At 44.2% G+C, this 25,270-nt stretch overlaps 1 protein-coding gene across 2 annotated transcripts in view; it reads right to left on the reverse strand.

Moving 5' to 3' along the window:
- LOC147441356 (protein RETICULATA-RELATED 5, chloroplastic-like) overlaps positions 1 to 23,691 on the reverse strand; it is a 61,164-nt gene extending 37,473 nt beyond the window's left edge. Inside the window, exons 1-3 of one of the 2 annotated variants that reach the window (XM_086483014.1) lie at positions 23,315 to 23,454; positions 22,694 to 23,249; positions 22,488 to 22,615 (exon numbers count right to left, since the gene is read on the reverse strand). In XM_086483014.1, coding sequence (XP_086339140.1) covers positions 22,488 to 22,615; positions 22,694 to 23,239 — 674 coding nt within the window. In that variant the 5' untranslated portion in view covers positions 23,240 to 23,249; positions 23,315 to 23,454. Of the gene's footprint in view, positions 1 to 22,487; positions 22,616 to 22,693 lie in introns of both variants that reach the window. The other variant, XM_086483013.1, reaches the window with a different exon arrangement.
- Positions 23,692 to 25,270: the final 1,579 nt, after the last annotated feature.

Here is a 25,270-nt window from a genome sequence, read left to right on the forward strand (position 1 = left end):
CCGTTCTGTAATCTTAGACCCAAAGGTCGTGCTTTCCCGTAAAGGGCTTGGGCACGAGGCCGTTCCTTCCCGTAAGGGACTTAGGCGTGAAGCCGTACTTCCCGTGAGGGACTTTCCCGTAAGACGGGAGATTCTTGCAAAACAAACCACACAAAGCAATAATTCTCAATGCGTACCAACACCTTATACCTGTAGCTCCTTGCTCGGAAAAGCGACCTCCGTACTCAGTCGTCACACGAACACTTGCAATTTCCGTCGCCAACACTTGCTCCAGAATCCCAGCGCTAGCTCCTTCTGCTGCTTCCGGCGCGTGTATAAAACTGGAACGCTGGCTGCTACTTTATAGGGCCTCGCACCCGGCGGGAATAGAGCCGAAAAGCAAGACCCTGGCGCCCGTGGAGAGAGGAGAGAGAGAGATCGCTGAATCTGCGTTTTCTAGAGAGAGGAGAGAGAGAGATCGCTGATTTTCAGCCTGCATAGCTTATTAGCGCTGGATTTTTAGAGAGCCTTGCTTTTATTTTATTAATAAAAGGGCTGGTCACTTAAAAGTGACCGGCCACTTTATAAAATAAAGTGTGAGCCTGTTCAAACTTTAAAAACTCACTCAGTTAGTGAAAACAATGCTACACAAACACATTCCAGGCGTCCCCAGGTGCAGAACACGGAACAGATGCAATGCAGACACAGACTCCTCGCGGGAAAGCATCTGCCCTCCCGCGAATGTTCCTTCTTTTCGTAAAAAGCTTCATTGAACCCATCTTTATTCTTGTGCTTGCGTTCTTACGCGTATTTTCTTACTCAGTTCGGATTTCCTCCTTAGCCTACGGAATGCCCCCTTTCTGATGCACCCGTCACCCATCCTGTGACGTATCAGAGGCACCCGTAACCCGGCCCTTTCCATCGAACTTACCGAAACTCCTTCGCGATGTTTACCGTCACCCATCAAATGACACATCGGAGTTGTCCGTTCTTGATGGCAGTTCCTGTAGCTACAATCTTTTAACAGTTCTTAGTGCACACAATAAAATATCCTAAAAAAGAGATTAATCATTAAAAATAAGAAAATAGTCCAATTAGCAACAATGTTACAAAGTGATGACGTGGCTACGGACAGCAGAAACCCTAATTTCTGCCAGAAACCCTAAAATTCTTGCAAACCCTAATTTTTGACAAAAACCCTAATTTCCGGAAATTGCGGAGGCTAGAAAAAAAAAAGAATTAAAAGATGAGCGACGCAAATTTCGCTTTTTCTCTACGCAATGAGAAAGAGAGAGAGAATTTGCTTTTGCTTTCAGAAGCTCTCGATAAAGAGCTTTTGCTTTCAGGCTTTTGGGACTCTGCTTTTGGGCATCCCTTGAAACCTTTAAATTAGTGGTGAGGGCCTCACTTCTCAGAGCATCTGGACGTAGAGTCTGGGAGTGAAACTCTAACCGCTCTCTTGTACTTTGATGATTGATTAATACAAAAGGAAATACCGAAAAGGGCGCCAGTCTTTGGGGCCAATATCTCTAGGCACGGAACTCCGTCGGGCCAGTGTAAAATCTAATGTGATCTGTGAATTGTTTGAAGTGGTTATTTGGTGCTGTCGTCATTGATTCTTGACTTGGAGTGTCCAAGTCTGTTACACCTTGAGGCCTTTGGGTTACAGCCTACTTATGTCCCAACCCAACGTGTGCAAAGGAGGGGTAATAATAGAGCTAGCACATCAAATGTACTCATGGATTCAGTGCAATAGCAGTGTACAGTTTGACAAAAGTATGAAGGTCTCCTTAAGTCATTTGTACACATGTTTTGACAGTCTTTCTTGCAGATACATGCGATGATAAAAGGGTGCTTACAACACAAGATCATCAGTGACATGTATTTATGGTATGCAATCGAGGACGTCTGCGATTTCAAGAGGGACGTATGTCACGAGGACGTGGCACCTGCTAACCTTAGTTGTTGGTTTCTTTCCAATGATTTTTGTTTAATTTTTGAGACCCTCTTTTTGAAGTTGCAAATGGTCGGACATTGTATGGCCAATGTGAACAGTAGTTTCACCCGCAAACGGGAAGTTGGTCGGCACTGAAACCCGTAAAGTAAAAGGATGTCTAAGCTCAATTCAAGATCATGTAGGTCCCCCGTCGCACTTAGCAAGTTGGTGGATACTAGGAAGTGAACTCAATAAAGGCATAAAATCAAGGTGGGATCACCAACAGAAAGTATCCGACAGTTGGGCCACATTGCACTTTTGGATGCGGTCCCAATGAGGATTGATGGTCAAAAGGCCACTGAGAGCCCAACGGAAGCATCTCCTAAAATTTAGGGAACTGCTATTTTGGGCCACGAAATCTATTCGCGTCATTGCCTTCAGAATGACAAGGGGAACATTTTATTATTCTGCTGCAAAGTCAACTGATGCACCAGTTGAGAGATTTTTAAGCAGGAAGCCCAATGCGGGGAAATTGCATGCATGAGTACCAAGTGGCACTTTTTGGTCAATTTACAAAGTCTGGGAGAAAAGAACTCGTAACTGACTTTTTGGAGCAATTTTGGAGGCTGTTAACTCTGATTTTCAGCCATTTCTCTCCATTTTTGAGCTTCCCATGACTTTGCCTAGGTCCAAGGAGCTCATTTTCAGCATTGGAAGGCATCAGATGCGTGTTTACACGGCTGTTTTGCTGCATTTTCAGCGATACGCAGGTTTTGGCAGCCATGGAAATCTTCTCCTTTTGCATCTATTTGTTCACAGATGCATTGCAGGTCAAGCGCAGAAGAGGGGGCGCTCGATTTATGCTGGGGGGATGCTTCATTGAGAACCTGTCCCAGGTTAAGAGCTATGGAGTGCTTTCTTTCCCTCTCATGTACAGTGTGGTGCTAGGAGTGATGCCCTGCACGCTACACACTGCTCTCTCTCTCCCCTATGTGCAGTTATGTGATGCCCCACAAGAGGGCTCCTCATTTGACTGATGTACAGTTGTGTGGGTTCATGCTTTTCTGCTGAGGCAAGAGCCTCCTTGAGCAGGAACAGGGGTAGCTGACTGCTACTCCAAAGCAAGCACCGGTGAGGGTCATAACCTCACCGTACAGGTGCGTTTTCAGCGCTGTGTATGCGCTGTAAATTGACTGTTTTTCAGCAATATGGACGCCAGAACTATTGGGAATAGTGCCCCACTGGGAGAGAACAGTTAGGGGATTGTTTGGGGCTGAAAACAGGGCAAAACCAGTAAATACAGCGTACTGAATTTACTGTTTTTGGGCAGGAATCAAAGGGTTTATGCCAGTGGAAGTGAGTTCCAGCAAGGGAATTGGTTTCGCGCAAGTTTTGGGGCTGTTATGCTGCCAAAATTTGGCCAAATCAAGTGGTATCTAGTTGGATATAGACAAAGGATTCCCAGGACTCTACTTTGTAAATTTACCCTCTCAAAGAATAAAGAAATACCGAAAGGGGTGCCAATTTTGGGGCCTACAGGTTGTCGGCGTCTGCTCGGGGCATTCTAGCTTCCGAGCCGTGAGTGTATTCAAGTGTTAATTCCTGTCGGGTTTCCTTTGCAAAGTGCTCTGTGTGTGTGTCTAAAGTAAAGAATTTCGGGTGAAAGCCAACGCCTACCGCCCCACCACGGGCCGGTTTCATACATCCAACCCTATGTGTGCGTGGACAAGCTACAACATGAACAGGGTTCAATCAGTCTAGAATAGGAAGTGATCTGGCACTTTTGTGAGTCTGTTCGCAGACCGTGCATGTCCAAACACTTAGTGTAGATGCATATCCTCTGGTTGCACACAACATGATCATAAACATTCCCATCAGAATCCTTCAGGGGAATTTTCCAGTGCATTTAGCCTATTTTCCCTATTTTTGACATTTTTCACTTGTTATTTTGAGTGACTTTTGTTGGGAACTAAGTAGGGCAAACTGGGTAAGTTAATATATAAGCAAACCAAAGTTGGCACTTTCTGGCAGAAGAGGCAACAGGAGCACCTTGCTCAACATGCAACTTCTCAACAACAAGACACCCCATCTCAGCAAGGCTAGCATTTTTGCATCTGCAAGGACCTAGCGTTTTCACCTAAAGGCAGCCCAGCGTTTGTTGCACAGCAGATCAGCCCCGGCAGCAACAAGACCCAACAAGAAGCCTAGTGTTTTGCAGTTGCAGGACATCCAGCAGCAGCAGGACCATTTTCAGCCCTAGCGTTTTTGCATCTGCCAAGCATTTTAGCGTTTTGCAGATCTACCGCGACGGAACCATCAAGTATACCAGCGTTTTCAGTTTTCAGCATTCAATACCCGTAAAACAAGTCCCGAACCTCGCAGATCTCACCTTCTCGCAGCAGATCCTCGCCGCACGGTTAGATCCAGTGAAGTTTGCAGATTCAGCCCAGCAAAAGCAGATTTCAACATCTGCGTTTTAAGCACGTCGTCATTGAATCGTCGTCATCGACATCGTCACCGACATAGAGTCAGAATTCAGCAAATAAAGATTTGCAGATCTCAGCCCTTTCCAGATCTCACCCCATCTCGTCGTCATCCTCATCGTCATCGACATCGTCGGCAAGTCCAAGCATTGTAGAGATTTGTGCAATCATAAGTAGACCGCTCTCGCCATAGAGAGTGGGGCCTTGGAGGAGGGTTTGACAACTTCCCGGTGTCATATTCTCTTCTCTCTCTATCTCTCAGTCTCAACACCTTCACGCACAATGTCCATTCACTTTCTTTGTGTCCATTGCACTCTCTCATTAAAGAACGGAAGGCTCTACCTTCCCTAAGTAAAAGGAACCTTGAGCACAGTTCGGAGCACTCATCTTGAGCAAAGTTTAACATTCATTCCGTTGCACCTAACATTGGTATCAGAGCTTTGGCAGTGTTTTGTATCACTCAAGGAAAGAACCACAAGAACCACATATTTTTTTGCTTGTTGAGGTCGCACGAACCCAAGTCCTCTTGGGCGTGTCGATTCCTAATCTTGTTTTTGAAGAGTGACAGGAAACCCAAGAAAGAAGGGCTTCTCTAGCCTCCCCTTGTGCCTCTTTTCACTCATTGAGAGCAGACCGTGCACTTGGTGTGAGCGCAAGGCCGCCAAGGGGTGCGCTTGCGGAAAAGAGCAGAACTCGGGTGAAGAGAAGATCCTTCTCTAACACAGATTGCAAGCAAAAGAAGAACCTCAAGAATCTCAAGACCCTCAAGAACCTCAAGAACTCAAGACCCCCAAGAACCCAAGAACCCAAGACCCACAAGAACCCAAGTTCCTCGTGAACTTAAGAACCTAAGACTTCAGTGGATGGTCATCACTCGAAGCGGAATGGATACTTCGCTTAGAGGTGATGAGCATGAAAGAGGCAAAGAAGAATTTTCCCCACCAGGAGGTTTTTCCGACCCTCCCCCTTCCCCATCTACGCCAAGGATTGCACTAACTACTTTGAGGCTTTCGACAAGATGGTGATGGACATGAAGTTAGAACGCGAAGCACGAAAAGCACAAAGAGAAGCAGAAAGAAAGGCCTACAAAGAACAAAGAGCAGCCATAGATCGTGAATACGAAGAAGGAATGGCAGCCATAAGGCGTGAAGACAAAGAAAAACAAGCGGAATTTGATCGCGAGAACAAAGCAAGAAAAGAGAAGAGCGACCAACACATGAAAGAGTTCTTGTGACTCTTTTCAATTGTGCAGGAGCAGTGCGAACAGAATCAGGAGAAGAAGACTCTCCCAATCTCGTCTTCTCCAAAGCATGATACACATGATTTGCATGATGATCAGCATGATGATTTGAATGATAATGATGAGCATGATGATTTGGATGCCAATGACAAGCATGATGATTTGCATGATCAAGATGTGATTTCTCACAAGTATGATGATTTGCATGAAGATGATGTGATTGTTCACAAGGATGATGTGTTAGTTGATGACTCACAAAAGTGTCAGATCACTTCCTATTCTAGACTGACTGAACCCTGTTCATGGTGTAGCTTGTCCACGTACACATAGGGTTGGATGTGTCACGTGACATCCCCTCCTTTTCACGTCAGTAGTGGGGCATTTACGCACCTCAGAGGGTCTATCTACACCGGTTCACTCCATATTGGGGTGAAGCAGGGCTGCCCGCTCTCTCCTACTCTGCCATGATCCCCCAAATCAACTCTTTGGCAACCTCCATCTCTTGCAGTCAGCGCATCAATCTAGCTCTGGGCATTGTATCGAAGGCTTTGCGGAAGTCCACAAAGCAACAATAGAGCCGTCTCCCACATGATCTCCCCTCCTCAATAATGGCTCTGAGTGTCAGAATATGATCATGAGTAGAGAAACCTCTCCTGAAACCCGCATGTCCTGCTGCCCGTACACCCTCTCTCTCTACCCATCTACTCAACTGCTACTCAAGGCGTACAACCGTACCAATGTGTGTCCAATCATGATAGTGTGGTAGTTCCCAAGCTCCATAGGGTCCCTGTTTCTTCTTTGCATAAAACATGTGATCGTCGGAGTCCGAAGTATCTCAGGATGAGTCCTCGGTAGAACTGTCAGAAACTGGGCGAAATCTAGGCTTCTTGCCCTTTCTGAAGCTTTGCTTGTCCATGTCTTTCTGCGAGTAAAGGTTCTGCTTTTCTGCACTCGTCTGTCTTTTCGGCTTTACTCCCTTCCTGAGAGTAAAAGCAATGGCCACACCCCATCTCGAGTAAATCGCATCAATCGGGTAATTCTTCAGGTGTATTACCAATCTCGGGTTCCTGGAGTACTTAATCAATCTGTTCACACATATACCAATCTGCAGTTGACGTTTGTACTCCTTTTCTAGCAAACTTGTCCGAAAAAAATTTGCCCAAATCTTTATTCTTTTCTTCAATTCCCGCACCAGATCATCAACTTTCTTTGCCTTCCCACTGAGAGGTGTCATCTCTGTCAGATTCTTCACCAGAATCCATGTGTAATCTGGGATTTTTGATGGCTTTATGCCCTGTAAGACAGAGCGATGAAGACGGGAGTGCGCCCGATGCGCGATCTATGAAGGGTGGGAGTGGCTAATAAGTCCGCGGTCGGGACACGAAGATTCTTTCCCAAGAAGCTGTGTGCGTTGTAAAAAGAATCGGATCCTCCATAGAAGAAGAATCTTTTTGCGCTCTCATACCACTGTAACAAACTTGGACTCTCCAAGTCAAGATTCTACCGTGACACAGCACATTCACTTCAAAACAGTTCACAATTGATTGGACACGGCCAAGCGGAGTTCTGTGCCAAGAGGTATTGGCCCCAAAGACTGGCGCCGCGGGTGCTCTCTCTCAGACTCTGCGTCCAGATGCTCTGCAGAGGGAGCCCCCTTGGGTTCTTAATAAAGGTTACAAGGGTTGCTAAAAGCAGAGCCCCAAAAGCTGCCAGCTTTTAAAACAAAGGCTTAAAATAAAGCTAAGCCCAAAAGCTTGTAATTTTCAGCTTGTGTAGGATTTTTCCCAACGCAAAAGCAAACTGCCATACTGTTTGCAGCGTGAAAAGGAGGATCCGTACAGCCAGCCACGTCAGCCCTGTCTCAACGGATTTTCCGCCGCAAATCACAGAGGACCGTACACTGCAGCCACGTCAGCATTTGTTGCACGTTTTTCCCGGCCTACAGCTCTGGGAGTGTGTTGCCACGTCACTAGTTTGTGACACACATTGCTTTTATATAGCTTGACTCAAACATTGTCCTCCGGCTTGCACAATTGGATGACATTTGTACACAATTATCAGGTCGGTAGTGTAGTTCAGTTTTTATAATTTGTTTATGCTTTTTTATTTTTGAGTTTGTCAAAGCTTCCTTAAGTTTAGCTTAGCCATATGTTTTTCTCACGAGTGCATGCTCAATTTCGATCATCGTATCTATATATCAGATAGACATGCATTTCTTTTCTCACAGTTTGGCAGTTCAACCTATATATTGAAATGAAGGAAAATTGATTACGCTTGATTGAGAATACAATGGGTGTCTCAAAGATGGTTCCACGATTTAGAGACTAAATGGTCGATATTACTAGGTTGAATGGTACAATCTGCAAACAACTACCAAAGTAGGTTAAGTTGCAACCCTTTTGCCTGAATTAATTACCCTCTTTAGTAGCCCTTTCTCGTTTATGGAGCACTGTGGGACACAACTTGCTTCTTCCCAATGCTCATTAAGTCCCAAGCAGAGCTATTATTAGAGCCTATCAATTGGTTCTACTCATTTTTCTCGTGTCACCACAAAAAAACCCAAGGCGACAACAATCACAACTAACTAACAAAGTAACCAGTTGCGCTCCAAAATCTATCAGATTATGTACGGAAAAGGCCCACCAAGCAAGACTAGTTTCCTTTCTTTGCGTCCTCGATCCACTTTTCAGCTTTATCAACCTTCTATTGTGTTTTGAATAGGTGCTCCGCCCATGAAGAGGTGGTTCGTGCCTTTTGCTCTTCCTCTTCTCGTAGAGTTTTACCTACTCCTTAATGCTTTCGAGCTCCTTGATCATTGAGGGTTGATTTTCTGCCTCCTTTGTGGGGTATTTTTGCAAGCTGCAAGGTGTCCCTTAAGTGCTTCAATCAATGCATCCTTTGCATTCATGCGTTCTTCCATTTTTTATTTCCAGGATTCAAACATAGCAAGTGTATCCTCTAATCTTTTCTGCATCATACATTCCATTACATTCACTTCTGCCCTCACAATCGTCTACATTTCGACCTTCAATGATGTGTACATCTCGTCACGCTTGCTAAGCATCTCTTTGTCCAACTCTTTCCTCATACCTGCATACATAGCTTTTTTGTAAGTCTCTACATTTGCATACATCTCTTTTTCAATGTCACCTCTCAAAAGGCTCAGCTCCGCTTTGATCATCACCTGTACCTTCTCATACATTAAGTCATCTTTGACTCTAGACACCCCTGCTCTCACAGAACCTGGCGATATGCGCTCTCTCAAAACCTCTGCCTAAATGTCGCTTTCGATTTAGGAGGGGTTTCATAAATATCATCGTCCCCGGGGTCAGCTGATTGGTCCAACCTCAAACCCTGCTCAGTGCTGCAGCACCTGCTCGCGCTCATGAAGAAACCTGCTCGCACTCAAAACCTGCAGCTCGACAATAAGTACCTCATGAAAGAACCAGCAACTCTCCTCGACGAAACCACCTCAGGTTGTTGAGCTGATTGCTTGCGCTCAAAAGCTCAGAACCTGCTCGCGCAGAAGCTTAGAGCTTGCTAGCGCTCAATGTTGCAGAACCTACTCGCGCAATCAGAGCCTACTGACGCTCAGTGCTGCAAAGCCTGCTCCCGTAGTAAACCTACTCGCGCTCAACGATTATCAGCACTTGCTGACGCTCAAAACCTGCTCGCTCAGAACCTGCTTGCGTAATGAGCCTACTCACTTAGACCCTGCTTGCACAGAACCTCCTCGCTCAGAACCATAGCACTCAGGACCTTAGCGAGCTCAGCGAGAGAGAGAGAGAGAGAGAGAGAGAGAGAGAGAGAGAGACTGTTTTTTCCAACTAAAAAGAGGGGGTCATTTTTTTATCTACCAGAATAGAGGAAAAATGGGCACGTTTTTGGTTTCTTTTTTTACAAGTGGTTGCCCACTTATAAGTTGGTGTCACAAATGGGAGCTTAATAGCTAAAAATAAATAGAGAGAAGACAGAAGATCGACACAGTGTTGGGGACCACAAGATGGTTGGTCCCCCCCTTAAAGAGAATCTTTATTATGTTGCTAAATTGACTATTTTTTTACTTTCTGAGTAATTTCTATTTAATAAAATCAGGATATTTGTTGTTCCAAAAGTTCGGTAGGAGAGACCGGATAATGGATATTCCTGATACATCACAAGATGGGTGACACTGGTATCAGAGCTTGGTCACCTCTCTTTTCTACAAAGGACGACAATTGTAACAAGGAACCGGAAGGACCATGCCGAGTCAAGGAAGAACCGTTGAAGAACAACTTTTTTTTTTCGACACACCAGAGGGCCCACAGGGGGAGGTGCTTATCCCTTCCAAATATTAGCCATGTTACATGGTCGGGCAAGGGCCGCGTACCATCGGGCAAGAGCCACGCGTAGGCATCACCATGGCCACCTAATTGATGCACCACATGCTGGGAACGACGGAGAGAACTCGTAGCAACCAGCTAGGAACCTCCTCTTTAGCAAGTACGAGTTCAACTTGCCAAATTGCAGAAACTCCTTTGTTGCCAAATATCCAGAAGGTTTTGGACGGACTCGAGAAACCGCAAGGAATAGACGCCAATGGGCGTCAACAAAACACTGTCGGTGGTAACAACCTGCAAGAGGCAAGGAAAAAGAACTTTCTCTGTTGAATGACGGTAAAGATCTCTCTCTCTTCCCCGTCATACTGTCACAAATTGTTGACGTGTCAACTTTCAAGCCACTAAAGACTAGAGTCAACTTACACATCCCGGCCAAGGGGCCTAAACGCTAGAAGGAGTAGAAGAAGCAAAAGTTCTTACCAACTCACAATTCTCGCCAAGTGGACCAAGCATCTAAAGACTTTCCAGTTACCAACTTATGGGACCCCCATCCAATGGGACCTAGGTAACCCAAGTATCCAAATTAAAGCAAAGACACACATACACAATATTTTGCGTAAAGACTTGCTGACGTGGCACCTGTACGGACTGCCCGTAAACTGCGCTCACAGGCTATACGGACGCCGTGTTCTGCGCTAACTGCTGACGTGGCACCTGTACGGAATTCCGTATATTTCCTAGACTGATTACAAAGCCGGCTTTTGGGCCGGATGCATTTGGGGGTTGTAGCTTTTCATGAACTACTTTTGAGAGGCCAAGGGCCTTTAAATATGTGCCATGGGTGTAGCAGACTTGGACAATGGACACTCCAAGTCGAGAATCTACCGTGACAGCACAAATAATCACTTCAAAACAGTTCACAATTGATTCGACACTGGCCCGTCCGGCGGAGTTCTGTGCCTAGAGATATTGGCCCCAAAGACTGGCGCCCCTTTCACTGTTTCTTTTTGTATTAATCTGTGTTCAAAGTACAAGTGTGCGGGCAGGCGCTCACACTCAGACTCTACGTCCAGATGCTCTGAGTTGTGAGTGGCCTACCCACATATTTAAAGAGTTTACAAGGGATGCTAAAAGTAGAGCCCCAAAAGCTGGTAAAATCAAAAGCTAGTTCTCTCTCTCTCTCACAAGCTCTCTTGAGCCAATAGAAATAAAGCAAGAAGTTTCTCTCTCTCTCTCCCATGCTACATTGCGTAGAAAAAGCAATGCCCAAAAGCAGTGCCAAATCTGCCACAAAAAGCGCCGGAAATCACGGAATTCCGTACGGCCTGGCACGTGTCATATTTTCTGCAATTTGTGGAACTGCCGTACAGCCAGCAGCGTCAGCATTTCAGCGTGTGCATTTCCCAGGGCTTGTCCATGCAGGTGTGTGTATACTGGGCAGCCACGTCACCAGTTTGTGACATATGTGTGTATACTGGCCAGCCACGTCACCGGTTTGTGATATACCCCCCTCTTGAAAGCATTGTAATCGCCCTCGATTACACCTGCAAAACAGACAGAAGCCATAAACTGTCTTAACAGACACTGACTGTTAGTACCTATGCACTAGGAACACACATCTAGCACATTTACCAATCGACAGTCACATCACACGACATCACAGGACATCACATGACATTCAACATTCATTCGGATCTTAGACCATGATTTATCGGCAATGCAGCTAGCAATCACATCTAGATCCACTCAGGACCTCATAGATGCCCGATTGACTAACCCCTATTGCAACCATGTCTATTCGAGATCATTCAGACCAAAATGTTGCAGTCATTTCGTCTATTAGTTCCTACACTTAACAAGTCAAGAACAAATCAGTTTCATGTTATTCGGAATTCTATTTCATAAAGTCATACAGCAGAATATTGTCAACTCTCAGTATCCCTAAAGCTCAAAGAGACATCAGTGACTAGTATTCTAAAATCGAGGCATCTGTTGACAAAGGAGCGCAGTAACTCCCCTCTTGAGCAAACCCACTGCACCAGATCTCCGGCCAAGCTCAATGAATTATGGGTTCCATTTGGAATAGACTATGCGAAACCAAAAGCTTCAAGGTAAAGGTTCACAATCTGAGGAGTATCTCCTAGGTCCTCCTCCTCCATCCACTTCGCATCCAATGCAGTATAGTTCTTGAATTTAACCAAGAACCACCTTCTCACTTTACCCTTATTCTTTCTATCCTTATGCACAAAAATCTGTTCAGGAACACGGATCTCCTCGTTTTCTTCCACTTCGGGTTGTTCATCAGGCTCCCCATCTTCAGGCACATCACCTTTAAAATGTTTCAAGAGACTCACATGAAATGCATTGTGAATCCTCCAAGTGTCAGGCAGTTTCAGTCGGAAGGAGACATCATTGATCTTTTCGGAGATCTCGAAAGGTCCGTAGTATCTCATACTAAGCTTTGGAAAAAGCCTCTCCTTTCCCTTCTTCTTTCTCAGGCGTGCTTTCTCAAAACGTAAGAGCACGCAATCATCCTCCTTCAATTTCAAATCGCGACGATGGCGATCTGCTGCCTTTTTTTGTCTTTCCTGAGATTTCTGCAAAGCCTCACGGACCTTGGCAAAAGCCGTGTCCAAGTCGCGTGCGTACTCATCAGATAAAATCTTATCTTTTGTGCTTAGGAAGGGTGGAACCTTCACAGCACCTTCAATAATCTCAAATGGCCTCTTCCCCGTCGAAGAGTGTATCGTGTTGTTGTAGGCAAATTCCACCAAAGGTAGATACTTTTTCCATTGAGTCTTCTGATCCGAGATGTAAGACTTCAATAAATCTAAAACCACTGAATTGGCAATCTCAGATTGCCCGTCAATCTGCAAGTGGAAAGATGACGAGAACTGCAACCGCGTGCCAATGTTCTCCCAAATTGCCTTCCAAAACAAACTCGTGAATCTGGGGTCCCTGTCGGAGACAATCGTCTCGGGCATGCCATGTAATCTGAAAATCTGGGCCACAAACAGTCTCACTAAATAATCCGGCTTGACTGTTTTCTTCACTCGAATGAAATGAGCCTGCTTGCTAAATTTGTCAATAACACTCCAAATACCGAGATCGAAAATGAAATCCATCGCAATACTTTCCCAGGGGCGGGAGAGTATGGGCAAAGGCTGTAACAATCCCTGTGCTTTATGCCTGTCAAACTTGACCTTCTGGCATACCAAGCAACTGCGCACAAACTAGTCCACATCCTTCTTGAGTCTCGGCCAAAAGAAGTATCTCTCTACTCCTTTCAAGGTGGTAGCAATGCCGCGGTGACTCGTAAAAGGTGGACAGTGGCATTCAGTCATAACCTTTTCCCTCAACGGCTTTGTAACGCACAACATGGTTTTTCTCATCAAGTAGCCATCCCGAATGGGATATCCCACTACGGTCTCCCCATCCCGTATCCGTGTGAAAATGTCTGCAAAACCTGTATCTGTGGCATACTGATCGACCATATTCTCGAAGTTTCTATGATGTATCGCGGGAATAGCTAGAACCAACAGCTTCCGAAACAAATCATCTGCCACCAAATTCTTCTGTCCCTGAACATGGACAATCTGGAAGTGAAACTGTGACATTATGTTCGCCCACCGCATCTGCTTTTCCGATAGCTGCTTCTGTGACAAGAAGTAGTGTAAACTCCGATGGTCTGTAAAGACAGTAAAATCCGCTCCGAGCAGGTAGTGCCGCCACTGAGTAAGAGCATGGATAACCGCCAAAAGCTCTTTCTCATAAATATGTGCTGTCAATTCCGGCCTTGAGAACAATCGGCTCTTGTAAGCAATGGCATGGCCTTCTTGCATTAAGACCGCACCCAGACTACAACCACAAGCATCACAATATACTTCAAATGACTTCTGCAAGTTCGGCAAAGTCAAAATTGGTCCCGTAGTCAATTTCTCTTTCATTGTCTGAAAGGCAGTCATCTCAGTGGGTCCCCACGAGAAAGGGACTCCTTTCTGTGGCAAGATATGCAAAGGGGAAGCAACCTCTGCAAACTTTCTAATGAACCGCCTGTAGTACGAGCAATCCAAAAAGCTTCTAACTTCATGGACATTCTTCAAATCGGGCCAATCACTGATAGTCTCTATCTTGGCCGGATCCCTCTGCACTCCTGCTGATGACACGTGTCCCAAAAAGTATATCTCTGGTAGGAAAAATTCACTTTTCTTTGCATTAATCACTAACTTGTGATCTCGTAATGTCTGAAAGGCTTGAAGCAAATGGTCTCTATGTTCTGCCTCATCCTTGGAGAAAACAATGATGTCGTCAAAGAAAGTGCCAACAAATAGTCTGTACTCTCGAAAAATCATGTCCATCATCCGATTAAATGTCGCAGGAGCATTGGTTAGGCCAAAAGGCATCACCAAAAGACAGCCTAGAGTTCGTAGAAAGAATGAGCTTCTAAGAGTGAGAGATATTTGTGAGAGTGTGAAGATATGGCTACTCACCTTGTGCATTAGTATATCTCCCCAAGAAGATTTTTGACGTATTTTTGTAGCTTGAATGTCTTTAACGATTAGGACACAAGAGACATAGAGATAGGGATAGAGATAGAAGTAGAAGTAGAGATAGAGTTAAGAGTGGATGTACAATTAAAAGTAAGTTAAGGAATAAATCAGGAGATAGAGATAGAGGTAAGGGTTGAGCTAGAGATGAAAAGAAAAACATCAAGAAACCAACAAAATCACAAATCAGAACACACCTTGTTTGATAAAACCTTCGAGAGTTATTTTCCAATTTGATAGAGAGAGAAAGAGAGGGAAGACTTCAAGCCTTCATTCATGCACCAAAATCAAGTCCTTCTTTGGTTAGATTTGATCTTCCATGGAATGCTTACAAGATTGGCGAGTCTTTCTCAAGGAGCAAGTATAGAGCTTAAGTTTAAGTTTATGGCTAAGTACACTTAGGTGCTAATTCTCTCATCCTCTCTTGAATGGTTTTCAAGGAAGAAGAGCCTTAGCAGCAAGCTAACTCGGATAATATTTTTTGAAGCTTTTATTGTAAAAACACTTATTATTCTGATGAATTGGGAATTTTGTAACTCCTACTTTCCAAATAAACAGTATAATTGATGAGTCGGGGCTACAAACTTCCAGATTGTATCAACATGTCTTTAGTTAGAGTTCCCAAATTATTAGTTTTGACCACAACGTGAGAAACACAGCGTGAGCTAATGGCATTCACTTCTCTCCTTCTTGTGCTTCCTACTCCCTTCCCGGCTATCACATTGCAGTGATGTCTATTGCTTTACAACTGCAGGTAAGAGCTCTACGCATTGACGTAAGCATTTCATGGTAATCCGTAGCTTTTGATGTCGCCAACCCGCGGCCTAATTTCATCATAAGTAAAAATTTAAGCTTCAAAATCATAAAATAAGTATAGACGGGGTATTGGGACATCATTGCTAAGCATTTAGATGCACTCTGGGTTGAAAACAATTAGGTCAAAAACTCACTGCTGTTAATAATAGTGATTTTTGCACTTGATCTATAGTGAGATTTGAGACCATAAGCATGTGTGCTTAGCTCTTATAAACATGTCCTAAAAGTTTTGTAACGTTTGGATGTTGTTTGATGCTGTAATGGTTGTGATTTGTTTGTCGATGAGCGATTAGCTTTTGGTGATTTCTGTCACTTGAGTGTAGCCTGACTTCGATACGAGTTGTTTGTTGTTTTCCAAGAGATTGACAACCTCTTGTAGCCTCTTGCACTAGTTGAGTCAGCTTCGTCTCATGGATTGACAATTATATTCGTAGTTCTCGCTATGTTTGCAATGAGATACGAGTGAGGTTAAACACCCATCCCACATTTGGCGCTGCTGCTGGGGATTGAAGAGACCTAAACTAGGGGAAAACACGAACGTCTTGTGAAGTTATCCTTCAACTTCCTCTAGGATCACCTAGAGTCAAAACTTTCTTTTTAAAACCGCATAGCTTAAGATTGTTATCTTTTGTTGTGTAGAGGTAGCTTGGAAGTAGGTTGTACTTGCTAAGTACCTTTTAGGATTGTAGAACTGTAGGATTAGATTAGGATTTTGAGAATGATTGATGAACGAGACAAGTCTTAAGATCAAAGCTCAAAAACAATAAAAAAACAATAAAACGAGTGTTTGTGGACACTTTCCACAACCCCATTGCAGTAGAACCTAGGAGTAGGGTAAGTAGAATCTAAGGTGGATCTCAAAACATTGCTTGATCCAAAAGAATCAACTGTGAGTTGCTTATGTGAGGTTGCAGAATTTCAGTTCTACGACTAAAAATAGCACCAGAAGATTGACCACCATTCAATCCGACTGGAGATTATGCTTTAAAAGTTTTATGAACCAGTCTGTAAGCTTAAGGAAGCATTTGAGGTAAAATTTCAAGAGTTTGCAAAAACTCAAATTATTTACTTTTTCTTGACAGTTTAGGCCAAATTAAGTTTTGACTTGACTCAGAGGCTTAACATAGATCATAAAAAGATTGTCCACTAAAAAAGTTGAAAAAAGTGCTCATTTTAGGCCAAAAGTAAATAATCATGATTATTTATTTTCAGCTCAAAAGTGACCAGAGACTCTACGCATGTGTACAAACATCTTTTGTAAAGGTAGGGGGGCAAAGGGCGAGCACTGGGAGCACCAACACTGAAAAAATCCCTAGGAGACATCCTACGCGTAGGATGTCTCAAGGGAACTTTTTGGCACAAACTCCAATATTTTTTGTCATGCACATGTTCTGAATGACATTTACAAGCCATGCACCAAGTTTCATCACATTTGGACCAAGTTTGACCTCATATGCATGGAAAAACGCAAAGTTATGGCATAGAGGCAATAATGGGCCAAAGACCTACCAAATCTTGTTCAAATCCCATGAAACTTGCACAACACAATCACCAACACATCAGCAAACAATCTGTGTGGTCAGGGAGAAAAAAATGATGAAATGGACATCCTACGCGTAGGATGTCTAATGGACCTTTTTGGCTTTCAAAGGATGTTTCATCATTCCAGATCCAATTACCTTATCATCAAGAGCCCATATGTCAAGTCTGAAGAAATTATAATCACTTTTGACCCCCAACACCTTCAAGATACACTTTTTGAGCCCTAAAACACCTCACAGATCCCTACAAGCATCAAATCTTGTCCAAATTCAAATCCAAGAACATGGCCATGTTCCATAGGCCAAGGACAACCCACATAACAAGTTTCATGTCATTTTGATGAAAAAGACATCCTACGCGGCGCGATTCGGATCTGATAATATCCACTTTTCAAGTCGTCCAAAAGGCTGTCTTGTAGACATCTCCCGGCGCGATTCGGATCTGATGATATCCACTTTTCAAGTCGATCCTGCTAAAGCACGAGAATCCCTGAAGTCGGTCAAGTATATCATCGATTTTAGGAATCGAAAATCTGTTCTTGATGGTGATTTTGTTGAGAGCTCTATAATCAATGCACATTCTCCAAGATCAATCTTTCTTCAAAACCAGCAACACAGGAGAGCAGTACGGTGAAGTACTAGGCTGGACAAGACCCTTTTCCAAGAGGTCTTTCACTTGGTTCATAATCTCTTCGTTCTGGGCTCGGCTCACACGGTAAGGTGGCCAGTTCGGTGGTGTGCTTCTAGGTATCAAATCAATGGTATGATCTTCAGGACGAGCAGGTGGTAACTCACCTGGCAGGCCCTCTGAGAAGCAATCGGCATGAGCGTGGAGAAAATCTTGGCGTTCTTTATCAAGTTCGGACATATTTGTGCTATCCTCATCACTCAACGATTTCAAAAAGATCGAGTAAACAAACAGACTGGATTTCATTAATTTAGAAATGGCCGAAGCCGATACAATAGGGACAGACTCGCCCTTGAGTTTTATATTGAGTACAATGGTTCTGCCCTTCTCTGTGGTCAATGTCGCTTTCCTCGCCCGATAGCCAACCACAGCGTTGTTCTTGTTGTACTAGGGAATTCCCCAGAGAACAACACAATCTTCCAAAGGCATTATGTAAAAGTCCTCATGCCCCAAATATCCCTGACAATGCAACCGAAGTTTGGCAATGACAGGTGTAATGGCTACGTCCCTGCCGGGTGCCGTAAGAACTGCCTCCGCAAGTGGTCCCATCCGATCGGGTGTGATCTCGAGCCGCGCCACCAATTTCAGTGATATGAAGTTGGCCTTGGCTCCTCCATCAAAGAAGATCAAAGCTTCTTGATCTTTCACTTTGCCCCAAGCTCGGTAAAGTTCTGTACTCTCATCCATCGTGCTGGCATCAGTACCCATGTAATCTGGAACCAGTCCTGTTTTCATCTTGCTTTTTCTTCCACGGTCCTCAGCTGCTCTCGAACTCTTAGGTCTCTCGTCGTCCTTGTCATTCTGTTCATTTTGTGCCTTTTTAGGGCACTTCGCGGAGATATGCCCAGTTTTCCGCATCCAAAGCACTTCCCCTCCTTGATGTAGCGAGCCCTCTCTTGAGAAGTAAGCTTGGGTCATGCATCCTTGTCTTTCTGTTCTGGGTTGCTCTTTCTTTTCCTACTTTCATTTTTCGAAGTCAGTTCGGCTCTTTGCGTCATGATCTCATTTGTGGGGTAGGTCAGACTGCCAAAGTGAATGGCAAAACCCCGTTTCGCATGACTCATCAACTCCTGAATGGAAGCTGACTTTTGTTCCGAGTAGTGATCTCGGATCTCTGTGGGAAGACCCAAGGTAAACCGCTCAATCTGTTCCTTGAACGAGATCTTCTTAAATGAAGAGGCGGGTAGAAAAGAGCTCTAGAATCTCTCGCAATAAGCGTCCACTGTATCTTTCTTGGTCATCCGAAGATGGTTCCAAGCAGTTCGGATATCGCGTTCATACTCTCGAGTCAGCCAACAAGAAATAAAAAGCCTTTTGAATTTCAACCATTTAAATGGCGCCGTCTTGTTTAATAGAAGCGTGGACCACCAAGTTCGAGCATTCCCCTTCAAGTAAGAGGCAGCCCTCCGAATCTTAGAGTGCTCTGAGTAACGCCCTCCAGAGAAAGCGATGTCAAACTGCTGTATAAAGACAAAGCCTTCGAAGCATCTCTATAACTAGAAAAAGTGTCAAATTTTATTGACTTTCCACCTTCCTTAAACTCTCGGACTTTCTTACTTTTGTCTTCCAGAAAGTCATACTCGTTGGCTTTATAAAAATTCTTCTTCTTTGCGTAAAAGCTGTTGTCGTCAGAGCCCCAACTATCTGAAGACGAGTCCTCTATAGAACTGTCAACCACGGGGCGAGATTTAGACATCTTTGCCTTTTCCTTGCCCTTTCCGAAGCTTTGCTTTTTGCTTCGCTTTTTGCCTTTTCTGTCTTCTTCACTCGAGTCAGAGGAGCTAGAAGAACTTGAAGAAGAAGAAGAAGAAGAACTGGGTACTCCTTCAAATCGAACACTCTTCTTCTGCTTTTTGTCGTACTTTTTAGCTTTGTTTTGCATGTCAAAAAGCTTAGCAATTCGTGCATCAACCACCTCTTCTAATTCTTGCTCTATGTACATCCTTGGCGTAGGAGGTTTCTTGAGAGCCGGTTTGAGGGGTGGCTCTGTGGTCCTCTTCCACTGTGAGTGCACCTCATCAAAAGAGGTCTCGCTCATATATTTTGCAAATTTTGGGTCCTTCGCAAAATTGAGCATCATCTTTGTTGCATCGCCGATCAATCGTCAACGCTCCATCTCTTCGAGCTCCGCCTGAGTAGGCCGAGGCGGGCCATACTCCTCGCGTGAATCTTCGTTGTGATCTCTTCCCGCATCGTCAGATGTAGAGGAAGTCGACCAATCTCTGTCTGAAGCCATAGGTGCCGCATAAAAAGGATCGAATTTCCCGTAATAACAGACTTGGAAACTCCACGTCGAGAATCTTCCGCGACAACACAAATAATCACTTCAAAACAATTCACAGTTGATTCGACACTTGCCCGGCAGAGTTCCGTGCCTAGAGATATTGGCCCCAAAGATTGGCGCCCCTTTCGGAATTTCTTTTTGTATTAATCTGTGTTCAAAGTACAAGAGTGCGGGAAGGCGCTCACACTCAGACTCTGCGTCTAGATGCTCTGAGTTGTGAGTGGCCTACCCACATATTTAAAGAGTTTACAAGGGATGCTAAAAGCAAAGCCCCAAAAGCTGGTAAACTCAAAAGCTTGTTCTCTCTCTCTCTCTCTCACAAGCTCTCTCTTGAGCCAATAGAAATAAAGCAAGAAGCTTCTCTCTCTCTCCCATGCTACATTGCGTAGAAAAAGCAATGCCCAAAAGCAACACCAAATCTGCCGCAAAAAGCGCCGGAAATCACGGAATTTCGTACAGCCTGCCACGTGTCATATTTTTCGCAATTTGCGGGGCTGCCGTACAGCCAGCAGCGTCAGCATTTCAGCGTGTCTGCATTTCCTCGGGCTTGTCCATGCAGGTGTGTGTATACTGGGCAGCCACATCACCAGTTTGTGACATGGGCTCAGTCTCTGGTGGCACGTCTCTGAGTGGGAGTGCAAAGGACAAAGTACCGGCTTGAACTGAGTTGAAGCAATGTAAAGAAACACCGAACGAGGACGCCAAGTTTTGGGGAAAGTGCTCTCTCGGGATGGAATTCCACCACTCCCACTCTTGTGTGTTGTGCATCTCTTTTAGTTCAGTTGTTTTGACGCGTCTAAAGTATGCTCAGTCTATTCTTGTCCGTGGACACATGGTGCCCATCCCGTTACACATACTCTCCTAATTATAGTGCCTCTACTTCTCATACAGTTATTAAGCCCTCTTCTGAGAGGAAAACGCCTACTACCACTTTACATAACCCTAAAGAGAAGCTCAAGTTCAAAAAGGAATGTCACGTGCACATGGCTCTGTGTGCCACATGAACATGCTCAACTTCGAGAGCCAATTTTGCAATTGTTCCTGGATAGGAGTGTCTAGAATCCTATGAGGATTAGTACCGGCACTTTTGTGAGCCTGTTCACAGGACCTGCATGTCCGGACGTGTCCCTTAGATTAAGTTTTCCAGTTTTGGAATCCTCTTGCATAAATGGTTTGTGCAAGCGTTTTGACAGATATTACACTACGGTGGGCATCTGGCATGAGGTGCATGTAGTTTTAGGTTAGAGGAATCCAACGAGCCATTCCCCGCGTCAATTGAAACCTAGGTGGACAAATGTGCGACCAGAAACTTAACCGAAGTTAAGTTTATTAATAAATCATTTCAATGATTTATATTTATAACTTTGTCTTCAACTTTTGGCCTATCTAAGCCTTAAAAAGTTCTTAACCAGTATGCTAGCCTATAAAGGGAGCAAGGGAGCCAGCGATTTGGACAATTGAGACAGTGCTAGCAAAAAGCAGCCCTAGCATTTTGCATTAGCCAACATTTTGCTCCCAAGAATCAGATCAGCCCAGCATTTTGCATCAGCAGCAAATTCAGCCCAGCGTTTTCAGTTTTCAGCCCTTCCCCTCGCCGGTTGCGGCTCGGATCTGCTAAGACTAGCCTCTCCGTTGCAGCTCGGCACTTCAGCAACCCATTGAGCCTCTTCTCGGCTATTCTCTCGCCGCATCGAGTGCTCCCCTTGTTGTCCATCATTAGCATCATCATCATTTGCGTTTTCATCCCTGATTTGCACATCAAATCTACTGCGTTTTGCATTCAAGATTTGCGTTTTTGCAGCCAGCTTTCAGCCCTTGAATCCTCTCACATGGGGACCGCAAATCAATCCCAGTTCTACCCCTTGGTGGCCATCAGCAACCCCTCCTCAAGCGAGATCTAAAGGTACATCAAATGAGCCCCAGAGGCGCTTCATTTTGAAGAGTTACCATGGCGACATTCCCCATTCGAGTCAATAGAGTTTGCATTGAGGTATTGCATGTCTGTACATTCCATTTACACAATCAAAAGCAAATACCACATCGGCAACGGTGTGGGGGCCCTTGAGAGGGTGGGTCGGGACCCCATCGGGTGTCATTCTCTTCCGATTGTTGTTAATTCCTAGTTGATCGATAATAAAGAATCGACTCAAGTACTTCGTGAAGTTTATTTTGTTCTATTGCAATCATATGAAGTTGCGTCATTGACTTCCCATTGGCGCATGGTGCCAACCGGTTAGAGTCGGTGTGCATGTGGTAGATATGCTACCCCAAGGACTAGCCGCTGCTTTTGCTGAGATCTATTAACCACACATCTCCACATATTGCCTTTATTGACACCTCTAATGACGTTTTTGCACTTTCTAATCATCTCCATCAGTTGTCTGCCAATTCAATTAAGAGTTTTGCACAAAACAGTGGAAATCAAAGACAGATGACGATTGTGGACAATAGCACCAATGATATGTAGTTCAAACTTCAAGGAAGACGCCCATTCGCAAGCACTAAACGTGTTGCATGGGTTGTCCTTTGTACTAGGCCTATCATGTCTAAAACACACGAACTTGGTCAAACAATCTACAAAAATGATAATCTCAAATTGTTGCAGTACCTAACAATGAAAAATCCAAAGTCCATGAATTGCCCAAAACACTAACCTTTTGCTCATATAAGCATTTAATTGAGGTTGTAAGGTGCATGGAACTGCTTCGAGTGCCAGTGACACAGGGCGCTTCTGCTCAAAACATTTGTCCCTGATTGTTTTGACTATCTCTAACTCAAGAACCTAAAGAATCAAAAAATTCAATGGCTTTATAAGAGATATAGATCAAAACAACAGTTGATGAAGAGCAGAAACTATTGCCTTATCATCAGGATCTGGAACTCTCTCAGACTCTCCAAGATAGACAACACGGGCTGCCAGTACTTTTTGCCAGACGCGTCCTTTGTCTTTACCTACAGCAAATGGTTCACCAAGAACGGAAGCATCATAAATTCTCGAGCCGCTAGGTTTTTCTACCGATGCGGGAGCACTGACTCCATCAGGGGAGGCCTCCTTCATTCCAGCTGGCACTGGTGCTACTGCCGCAAGCGTTTTTCTTGTTTGAAAGGAAACTGTCATTGCTAAGCCGGACAGCAGAGTTCCTGTCAGAAGCTCTCTTCTAGTCCGCGCTCCTGTAAGGGATGTTTCTTCATGTGCGCAAGGCTCCTTGGTAAGGCCAGGCTCCTCCAGATTCCTCTCGTTTCTACCAAAGACAAAATCTGGATCAATTTCATATGAGGCTATATGCAGATCGTCAACGTGTTCTGTTACATCCTGGCACCCTCCACTCGCAATTGCCTGCCTCTTATTTGCATTTGCATAAGTAATCAGCCTGTCAGATATGCTACCTGCTGTGTATACATCCATCTTCCGCGGCCTAGATTTTTGTAAACAATGATGAGTTTTACATCCCTTAGACCATAGCTGAGAATCTGCTCTCACCTTGAATTGTCTTCGGCAAGGCCAGCTTCGTTTGAATTGCCTTCTGCTGCTGCAGGAAGCAACTATATCTTTGGTTCCAAAGCATCTCTCCCGGCAATTGGCGGACGCAATGAAGTGAGAAGCAGCAGCCATGAAACAAGAGACGCTTAGAGAAGGTTCTTAGCTACAAGACGACGTCCTCACGAAGTAGAGAATTGCCCTGCACAGAAAGACGCTGGATATGTCACACGTGAGGAAGGTAGCAAAATCTCTATGAAACGTGACTGTATGTGAGATGTAGACATGCGCGCTCGCGCGCGCGAGTGAGAGGGAGGGAGTGTGTGCGCGCGCGCGCTCCCACGCCGACCAGACTATGGGATCGATGTATGGATGATTCGTTCACTAAGGTAGCTTTGCCACTTGCCAAGACAAAGGAGACTCCCCATAAAGTCCTGGCATGCGTGGCAAACCTTTCTCCACTCTTCCACGTGGCTGGATAATGTCTGGTCGCTCCATAAAATGCAAAAGTGCACACCATTTTTCATTTGGCTGCTTGACACAACTTTTGGCCTGCCAAAAGCCACCACTACCTTTAAAGGAGGTTTTGCACGGACCCAACTGAACCACTGCAACTCTGCCTCGCACTGCTCGCAAATTTAGATTGACATGGAATATTGCAAAAAAATTCAGAGCAAGCGTCTCAAGTTAAAATTTGGGACATTGATTATCATCGCTTCAAGTAGATGTTTAGCTATTCGCTTTTTGTCGCATCAATGTCCTCCAAATTCAAGTTCATCATGGTTGTGCAAGAGGAAGAAGTCATTACTAGGCTAGTATAGCAAATTTTGCTACTTTGTCATTGCAATTTGAGAAGGCACCGTTTGAACTTCATGTTGACATGGGGCTTTCAGCATCAACCTTCGTCCCACCAAAACCCTCAATTCCAAGGTTGCAAGAATATGGAAAACATACATGTGCGAACGGGCGCCACCCATCTCTATATTTGATGGCAATGGGAGGCCCAAAAAGTATGAAAAGCCATTAGCTAAAAGTTGGGTCTCACTTTGCTTTACTGATATTAGTGGACTTAGTGTGTAAATCTACTATGTAGGTGCCCACTAGTCCTTCAGCCAAAGAATCTATTGGTTGCCCTAAAGTTAGCTTCCTTTAAAAGGATGTGTAATGTGGAAGTCAATTCTCATTGGTTAGATGTCCTATACAAGGGGTAATACAAAGAAAAACTCAAGGATGAAGTTGTGGATCTTGTCTACTAAATACTACTAATATCAAAGCAACCCAATGTGATTAGAGTCCAGTTCCCCATGCAATCAAGAGTATTAGTGTTGTTTTCTTTCATGAGTGGTCTTACACGAGAATCGAAATGTGAAGTAAAACAACATACATTAGCGCTAAATGTGGATGTTAAGGCAAGTCATGGGTCACTTCTTCTTTCTTTAAAAAGAGCCCTAGAATTTTGCGCTCTTTTCCATTTGTTAGCATTCTTATTTGTTTTCGAAATGCAAGCAAAAAAGGCTTGTATTTAGAAGATTCCTATTTTAAAGAAGTTGTCTCCTTAAACTATTTAATATACAAAACACTATGGGTGACTACTCAGCAAAGGGATCGTATTAAAATCACTAATTGTGGTGCTAATGTGCTGTGAGACTCAGCTCTTAGTAGTGAGTAAAATGAAGCTAATATTGTCTGCCAAAAAATCTAGTATTTATCTATAGATTTTCTTATAGAAAATCTAGTATTATAGGGCTTTACTAATGGCTTCAGAAAAAATATATTCACTACCTACATAACAAAAGGACACTCCAAAGAGAAGAAAATGCTAAAAAATAAATAAAGCACAAGAAAAACACAATTGTACCAATTTGCACTTGGTCACCTGACACGAAAAGTCTTTTGAATTTCCACCTTCATGGGTCTTTTCATTTCCTGAACTCGCCTTTCACTTAAAGTCTTTTGAAT

Source organism: Adiantum capillus-veneris, chromosome 15, assembly GCF_014529385.1.
Source record: "Adiantum capillus-veneris isolate H3 chromosome 15, ASM1452938v2, whole genome shotgun sequence".
NCBI classification, from domain to species: domain Eukaryota; kingdom Viridiplantae; phylum Streptophyta; class Polypodiopsida; order Polypodiales; family Pteridaceae; genus Adiantum; species Adiantum capillus-veneris.